The 9,073-nt window shown below is 48.0% G+C and overlaps 1 protein-coding gene across 1 annotated transcript; it reads left to right on the top strand.

Moving 5' to 3' along the window:
* Positions 1-1,243: 1,243 nt before the first annotated feature.
* Positions 1,244-2,308, top strand: paqr8 (progestin and adipoQ receptor family member VIII; the record flags this gene model as incomplete). Its single annotated transcript, XM_084440286.1, has 1 exon — positions 1,244-2,308. One exon carries the CDS (start codon positions 1,244-1,246, stop codon positions 2,306-2,308), a length of 1,065 nt encoding a protein of 354 aa, XP_084296412.1.
* Positions 2,309-9,073: the final 6,765 nt, after the last annotated feature.

Raw genomic sequence — 9,073 nt, 5'->3', positions numbered from 1 at the left:
GAGTCAGTATGTTGTGAGTTTACACTGACATAATTTATCAACAGTTGGCTAAATCGATATAAATTAAATACAGGCGCCACTTCAGCGATTATTCACAGTCTATTCTAACACACTGATTACATATCTAGGCCTGTATGGTTTTTATGTGCAAAGGTGAGTACCAGTGTCACTGCTCGGATGATGCCGTAACTGTACCGATTGCTTTCATTGCCGTTTTCTGCAGTTTGTGGCGTTCTCAATTGAGCTGCACGGCTCCGCCCAGTCATCATATAGTCACAGTTCTACATTTTCCACCCCGGAGAAATCCCTCGACTTATTGGACCGGAGACACTACTGCACATCTAACCGTCCGTTATCATGAGCAAATATGCTGGCAGCGACGATGCTTTCTGCGGTTTGTAGTAGCAACAGGTGTGTTGTCGAAACCCACAGACAGGCAGGTGAGATGTTCTCAAACATTCTTACGGGCAATTTTAATTACAGTAAGATAAGTTGAAATTATGTTTCTTATGCAGTATGTAGAAATTGTAGGCTAAATAGTCTGTATATTTGACGATATTTGTTTTAAGGAGATACTAGCCTAATAACTAGCAATTCTAACTAGGTCGGATTTCAAGGGGTGGAATTGTTTTTGCCTCTACGATTCATTGTCACTATGCAGAATTAAACACTAATTTAGGGCCACGTATTTTAAAGGGAAAGTGCGCACCACACATTCAAGCCTATAAAATCACATCAAACACATGACGCCGTTATAGTTCAGGTTAATTGTTGCCATACACCGTTCGGAGAGACCTATCCTTAGGGTGAGTGTTGTCTTGCTGTCGGTCTCCATAGGGTGGCTTGTTTACCTGTAACGCCCTAGGCGCTTGTTGGCATTCCACAGCGGCGTGTCAAAGTCTGGGACCTGCCGTCCCTCTGGGAAAGTCAGGTTAACAGGTATGACTGCGTTGCTTTCTAGTGTAAGACAACACTGTAGTTTTCAGAGTGGAAGGACACCTGCAGTGAAATATACAAAATATGTCTATGATGTTGGTCTACTGGAATTTGTCAGGTTTGTTTTTGTAGAAAATCTATAACATTTCTCTCCTCTCATTCTCACAGCGGCCCAAGTGCCACAGTGTCCTGACGGTTGCCTGACCTGAACATTAGTCCAATCCTTCTTCTCCTCATAATTCCAATTTCTCCTCTGTCAGTTCGTCTCCTCTCTCCGTCCATCACTCCACCTCTCTAGCCCCCCGCCATGTCTGGTGTGACCCTGGGGCGTCCCGGCACCCTGACCCTGAGTGTGAAGCAGCTCACCTGCCCCCCGCTGCTCTCCGACCTCCTCTCCTCCCTCCCCTCCCCCAGCCCCACCGTGCCTGCCTCTGGCGTCCCCCGCCTGTTCCGGGAGCCGCACATCCTGTCCGGCTACCGGCCCGTGGGCCAGGACTGGCGCTGCTACATCCTCAGCCTCTTCCAGTGGCACAACGAGTCCGTCAACGTGTGGAGCCACCTGCTGGCGGGCCCCCTGCTGCTGCTGCGCTTCTGGGCCCACCTGGGGCCCCGGGGCCCGGCTCTGGACCTGACCTCGCTGCCGCTCCACCTCTACCTGCTGTCCTCGCTCGCCTACCTGTGCTGCAGCACGGCAGCCCACCTGCTGCAGTCCCACTCGGAGCTGGCGCACTACTCGCTGTTCTTCCTGGACTACACGGGCGTGGCAGTGTACCAGTACGGCTGCGCGCTGGGCCACTACTTCTACTGCTCCCAGCCGGACTGGAGGGAGAGCGCCGTCGGGGCGTGGTTCCTCCCCAGCGCCGCCCTGCTGGGCTGGCTGTCCTGCGCCGCGTGCTGCTTCGCCAAGTCGCACTATCGCAGGCCGTACCCGCTGCACCGCAAGCTGTGCCAGCTGGTGCCCACCGGACTGGCGTACCTCCTGGACATCAGCCCGGTGGCCCATCGCCTGGTCACCCAGCCCTGGGGAGAGGACCCGGCGTTGCGACTCCATGCCCTCCAGGTGGCGTTCTTCCTCCTGGCCGCCTTCTTCTTCTCCTGCCATGTTCCGGAGCGCTTATTCCCGGGCCACTGTGACATCATGGGCCAGGGTCACCAGATCTTCCACGTGTTCCTGTCTCTGTGCACCCTCTGCCAGCTGGAGGCTATAGTGGCGGACTATGCCGGGCGGAAGGATACGCTGCTTGAGGTGTATGGGGAGAGGCAGCTGTGGTTGGCCTGTGTATCCTTCCTCACCCTGATGCTCTGTAGTGGCCTGACGGCTCTTCTCATGAGGAGACATGTGCAAAGAAGACTGGAGAAAGGACAGGAGTGATGAGGAGGAGAGGAGTGGAGGGAGAGGACTAGGTTTGACTGGTTGGAGGGACTACTGTAGGTAGTTTGAAGAATGACCAAGAAACATTTTCCTATTATTTGTTAGGTATGTATCACAACTCACATTTTTTCATGGTAAATTTAATCAGTGGGTGGTTTGAGCAATTAATTGATTGATTGATTGGACCCACCCCTATTATTTGTGTACTTATTTATGGAAATTATCATTCAAAATTTCAATACAGAAAGCATATTATATATATATATGATAATATAATCATATTATACATATTATTATATATTATATAGGCAAAGACATATGTTCTTAAATACTATAGATTATGTAAATATATTGTCTTATATATAATTATAATGGTGCTAATTCAGTTCAGTCAATATTCCGTGTTTAATATTCAGACATTCATATTCAGACTTAAATGATTTACTTTAATTAATTGACCTCCTCTGTCTGCTGGCTTACTTCCAATTAAGGCTCAAAGTTTGAGACTATTAAAGTTCCAGTGACATATTAAAGTCGCACTGAAACGGACGTTTGAGATCATCTAACTTCCGTAGTTTGGCGTATTTTCGACGCAAACAAGCTATGAGGGTGGACATATGTTTAGAGGAATTTGATTGGAACATTGACAAGTGGACGGGTTTTAAGAACTTCAGACAGATTCGATAGAAGGATAGCGTTGATTGACGGGTGGATGTCGTGAGCTTATTGGCCTAAAATCTAAGGTACCTGTTATCATCATTGCACGTGACCTATCGTTTTCCAGGAAGTAAGAAATTACATACTTTGATATAAGATTACAACAAAAGTGTAATTGTAATTTTTTTGGCATACTTTGTTGAATGGGTGAACACTATGACCAATTATGTGAACCAAAATGGGACAGGATGCTTTTTTCATTTCAGTGCGACTTTAAATCTGGATCAAAGTTTGCCCAGCCTTACCAAGCTGAGGCAGTAGTTGATGGCAAACAATAGAGTTAGTTCTATTAAACAGTGAACACTGTGATTTGGTCATAGAGGGAGGCAGACTGAGCAGAGAACACACTGATTTGGCCGTAGAGGGAGGCAGACAGGACCCGCCAGCTAGCTAATAACCCGATCCGATTATAGAGGAGTGAGTGGGTTTCAGGGGAACAGTAGACAATTGAGAACTAATGAGGGATGTCTGGTGTTGAATCGTGGGCTAATCTGGCTGATACTGTTGGCTTATGAACACAAAAGCCTAATACAAAACAAGTAGCACAGTGCATAGCAGGACAGCTGAGGCACTGATGGCAAGACTGTGAGGACATGAACTCAGAGCAGCGTTGCTGATATCCTGATATACAAATATACAGATCCTGGTACATCTGGGTAGGAATGAAGGCCTGGGGAGGAGCTTTGACCAATCACCTCGGACCTGTGAAGACAGGAACACCCCCTTATCCACATTTTAAAACCCTCTTTCAGCACCCAGCAAACATCACTGCTCCTCCACCTACCAACACCCATCCACCATCACTGCTCCTCCACCTACCAACACCCAGCCAACATCACTGCTCCTCTACCTACCAACACCCAGCCAACATCACTGCTCCTCTACCTACCAACACCCATCCACCATCACTGCTCCTCCACCTACCAACACCCAGCCAACATCACTGCTCCTCCACCTACCAACACCCAGCCACCATCACTGCTCCTCCACCTACCAACACCCAGCCACCATCACTGCTCCTCCACCTACCAACACCCAGCCACCATCACTGCTCCTCCACCTACCAACACCCAGCCAACATCACTGCTCCTCCACCTACCAACACCCAGCCACCATCACTGCTCCTCCACCTACCAACACCCAGCCAACATCACTGCTCCTCCACCTACCAACACCCAGCCACCATCACTGCTCCTCCACCTACCAACACCCAGCCAACATCACTGCTCCTCCACCTACCAACACCCAGCCAACATCACTGCTCCTCCACCTACCAACACCCAGCCAACATCACTGCTCCTCCACCTACCAACACCCAGCCAACATCACTGCTCCTCCACCTACCAACACCCAGCCACCATCACTGCTCCTCCACCTACCAACACCCAGCCAACATCACTGCTCCTCCACCTACCAACACCCAGCCACCATCACTGCTCCTCCACCTACCAACACCCAGCCAACATCACTGCTCCTCCACCTACCAACACCCAGCCACCATCACTGCTCCTCCACCTACCAACACCCAGCCAACATCACTGCTCCTCCACCTACCAACACCCAGCCACCATCACTGCTCCTCCACCTACCAACACCCAGCCAACATCACTGCTCCTCCACCTACCAACACCCAGCCAACATCACTGCTCCTCCACCTACCAACACCCAGCCACCATCACTGCTCCTCCACCTACCAACACCCAGCCACCATCACTGCTCCTCCACCTACCAACACCCAGCCACCATCACTGCTCCTCTACCTACCAACACCCAGCCACCATCACTGCTCCTCCACCTACCAACACCCAGCCACCATCACTGCTCCTCCACCTACCAACACCCAGCCACCATCACTGCTCCTCTACCTACCAACACCCAGCCAACATCACTGCTCCTCTACCTACCAACACCCAGCCACCATCACTGCTCCTCCACCTACCAACACCCAGCCAACATCACTGCTCCTCTACCTACCAACACCCATCCACCATCACTGCTCCTCCACCTACCAACACCCAGCCAACATCACTGCTCCTCCACCTACCAACACCCAGCCAACATCACTGCTCCTCCACCTACCAACACCCAGCCACCATCACTGCTCCTCCACCTACCAACACCCAGCCACCATCACTGCTCCTCTACCTACCAACACCCAGCCAACATCACTGCTCCTCTACCTACCAACACCCAGCCACCATCACTGCTAATACTTGACTTACAGATGCTTTTGATCAATTAATGACGTATTTGCTTTCAGTAGGTGAAAATGAAAAAAAGAGATTACGGGAAATTGAATGTAAAATGTTTGAAAATGATGAACATATGTGTGATATTTTACATTTTAAAGGGGAAAAAGCTGGTATTTTAGTGTATGGATCTTAAACCATGATATGTATTATCTGTGATTTCCTCCAGAGGGATTTGAGTTAGTGGGTGCTTGGCATAAATAAGCTCTGAAGAGTTAAGGTTTCAATGGGGTTTTTTCTACGTGTATTAGTTGAGAGTGCACAGGTGTTAATGTTCCCTAAATCTACTAATTTAGTTAATCCACGTTAGGTATCTAATTTGCTCCTTTCGGTCCTATAGGTAGGCCAACATACAGTACATCGGACGAGCTTTCGCTCTCCGTACACTCTCCATCCTTAATTAAGTCTCTTGGCCTGATCGGCAAAGCAAAGTGTTGCATTGACATTTCAAACGTACTCACAGCTGCACAAAGGTTTCGCAAACATGGATGATGGGTTTTGAAATCTTTCTATTTTATTATTATTTAATCCTTTTAAACAGCCTTAAGATTGGGTTTCTCCTTTTGTCACATGGTGACTTTGTTGGTAGGGGACTTTGCTGACTGCTCCCTCTCACTCACTCTGCCTGATGGTCCCTCTCTAGGTTATACAGGGTCGTTTCTCCTCCGTTTACATGACTTTCGGTTCCCGTTTGCACCTTGCAGTTACACGAACACGGCGTTAGCATTGTGAAAACCTGTGAAGCTTTGAGAATGTTGCGAGGGGTGTTTTCGTTCCCATTTTCCTGCATTCTGCCCTTGGGTAAACATGCAAAGGCAATCTCGTTTTGATAACAATGAAGCACATTCGGCTATTGAACAGTTAAACTACAACACATCATTTTAAAGCCCATAATGTGATTGTAGGATTCATTGTCCTACTCTTGTCTGACCAAAATTCTATTAGCTGAGCAATAAAGCTTGTTAGACAAAAAATATAGACTATAATTTTAAAAAGGCTATAGACTACAAGTTTCCTAATTATGTTATATTTTGAGCAGGATGCTGACAAAAGGGTCTGAAGTCCAGCCCTATCTCTAGAATGCATGTTGTGCAGCATTGTAAGGGCCTGTCTTTATTTCATTTTGTTAGGCTATTCTAATAAATTAGATTATGTTCTGCTATTCTAATCTGTTCTATGTTATTCGTTTATGCATTATAATAGTCAAAACGCAAATCTCCAAAGACAGCAACAGTATTATATAATTTAGACAAAGTGCAATCTCCAAACATACAGAAGACTTTGAAAAGATTTCAAACACTGGGATCATGCAGGTCATTTGCATTAAGGCTAAAAACTTCTGATAATATTAAACATGTTTGATTTTACTGGAACTTCAAGAGAAAAAGCCAACGTTGATGTTGTGTAACCCAGGCTTCATACACAGGCAGAGGGAGTGTGTGAGAGGGTGTGTAACCCAGGCTTCATACACAGGCAGAGGGAGGGAGTGAGAGGGTGTGTAACCCAGGCTTCATACACAGGCAGAGGGGGGGAGTGAGAGGGTGTGTAACCCAGGCTTCATACACAGGCAGAGGGAGTGTGTGAGAGGGTGTGTAACCCAGGCTTCATACACAGGCAGAGGGAGTGTGTGAGAGGGTGTGTAACCCAGGCTTCATACACAGGCAGAGGGAGTGTGTGAGAGGGTGTGTAACCCAGGCTTCATACACAGGCAGAGGGAGTGTGTGAGAGGGTGTGTAACCCAGGCTTCATACACAGGCAGAGGGAGTGTGAGAGGGTGTGTAACCCAGGCTTCATACACAGGCAGAGGGGGGGAGTGAGAGGGTGTGTAACCCAGGCTTCATACACAGGCAGAGGGAGTGTGTGAGAGGGTGTGTAACCCAGGCTTCATACACAGGCAGAGGGAGTGTGTGAGAGGGTGTGTAACCCAGGCTTCATACACAGGCAGAGGGGGGGAGTGAGAGGGTGTGTAACCCAGGCTTCATACACAGGCAGAGGGGGGGAGTGAGAGGGTGTGTAACCCAGGCTTCATACACAGGCAGAGGGAGGGAGTGAGAGGGTGTGTAACCCAGGCTTCATACACAGGCAGAGGGAGTGTGAGAGGGTGTGTAACCCAGGCTTCATACACAGGCAGAGGGGGGGAGTGAGAGGGTGTGTAACCCAGGCTTCATACACAGGCAGAGGGAGTGTGTGAGAGGGTGTGTAACCCAGGCTTCATACACAGGCAGAGGGAGGGAGTGAGAGGGTGTGTAACCCAGGCTTCATACACAGGCAGAGGGGGGGAGTGAGAGGGTGTGTAACCCAGGCTTCATACACAGGCAGAGGGAGGGAGTGAGAGGGTGTGTAACCCAGGCTTCATACACAGGCAGAGGGAGTGTGTGAGAGGGTGTGTAACCCAGGCTTCATACACAGGCAGAGGGAGGGAGTGAGAGGGTGTGTAACCCAGGCTTCATACACAGGCAGAGGGAGTGTGAGAGGGTGTGTAACCCAGGCTTCATACACAGGCAGAGGGAGGGAGTGAGAGGGAGCAGACCAACATGCCGGCTGGTAGCACAGAGCAGCGGTGTCAGATTTCACTTATGAGTGAAAGGAGTTTACTGATGGCCTCATTAATGGCAGATCTCTTTCTGGTTATTAACAGAAGAACAATCTTGGACATGTGACAAAGTAGGGTCTACATACAGCAAACCCAATATTTTATGAGCTAGGCCTACATCACCTTAACATCAATCTCTTACACTTTTATCCCCAAATCTACTGTAAATAATAAAAATGAACACACTCCTATAATTATTGCAATCTGTGGCTGAACCTCGGCCTATATTAATATGTAGGCTAAGCATAGCCTAAACCAGGCCAGACCAGCCTGTCTAAAGGCAGATGGGCTACAGTATTTATGTACTGTAACAGTTGTGCCGCTGTCACCAGTGTAATAGTCATGGGTGTGAATTGGACTGCAGAAATAACCATCAAGGAAAACTGCTGGGTTTGTTCTCATAACTTTAGTACAGGTACAGGTTGAAATTCTTGTCATCAAATTCAAATTTCATTTGTCACATACACAATTACACTGTACTGTATGTGTATGTGTATATGTGTATGTGTATCTCTAGAATAGACTTTAAAATACTATTACTAGTCTATAAATCTCTCCACAGTCACTCACCAGAATATATTTCAGACATGCTTGTTAAGTACATGCCCAACAGACCACTCAGATCCTCAGGTACTGAACTTTTAACAGTTCCAAAAGCCAGGACCAAGAAACACGGAGAGGCAGCTTTTAGTTTCTATGCCCCCAACCTCTGGAACACCCTACCTGAGTACCTAAGAAGGGCCGAAACAACGGAGGTCTTCAAGCAAGATCTCAAGACGTACCTTTTCGGCCTAGCCTACAATCACTAGCCAGGACCTTGAGACACAGAAAGGCAGCCTCAAACCTACCTGTGAATCCTCTGTATACATTGGTATTTATCCTGCTATGCACTGTATGTATATCAAGTAGTGTACAGAAGCTGGTTATCCTAAAACAGGCTTGTTCTGTTCTGATAGCTGTGTTGCTTCAATAGCTCAGTGTGCTACTGACCGTTTTCTGCCTCCCCTAGTGCCTCTCTCTCTCCCTCCTATCCTCTAACCAGGTCCAGTGTCAGCTGTGAAGCTGTGGATATCGTAGTATTTAGTACACACACACACGTACACACAGACACACATCAGTCCACATCCGGCTTAGGCCTGGACCTGATGCTCTTAGCCTTTCTTGCTCTGAAAACTTATTTTAATGTAATTTATTGTTCTTTAAATG

Source organism: Borostomias antarcticus (genome assembly GCF_949987555.1).
Source record: "Borostomias antarcticus genome assembly, chromosome: 6".
Taxonomy (NCBI): Eukaryota; Metazoa; Chordata; class Actinopteri; order Stomiiformes; family Stomiidae; genus Borostomias; species Borostomias antarcticus.
This window is presented reverse-complemented; position numbering and strand designations above follow the sequence as displayed.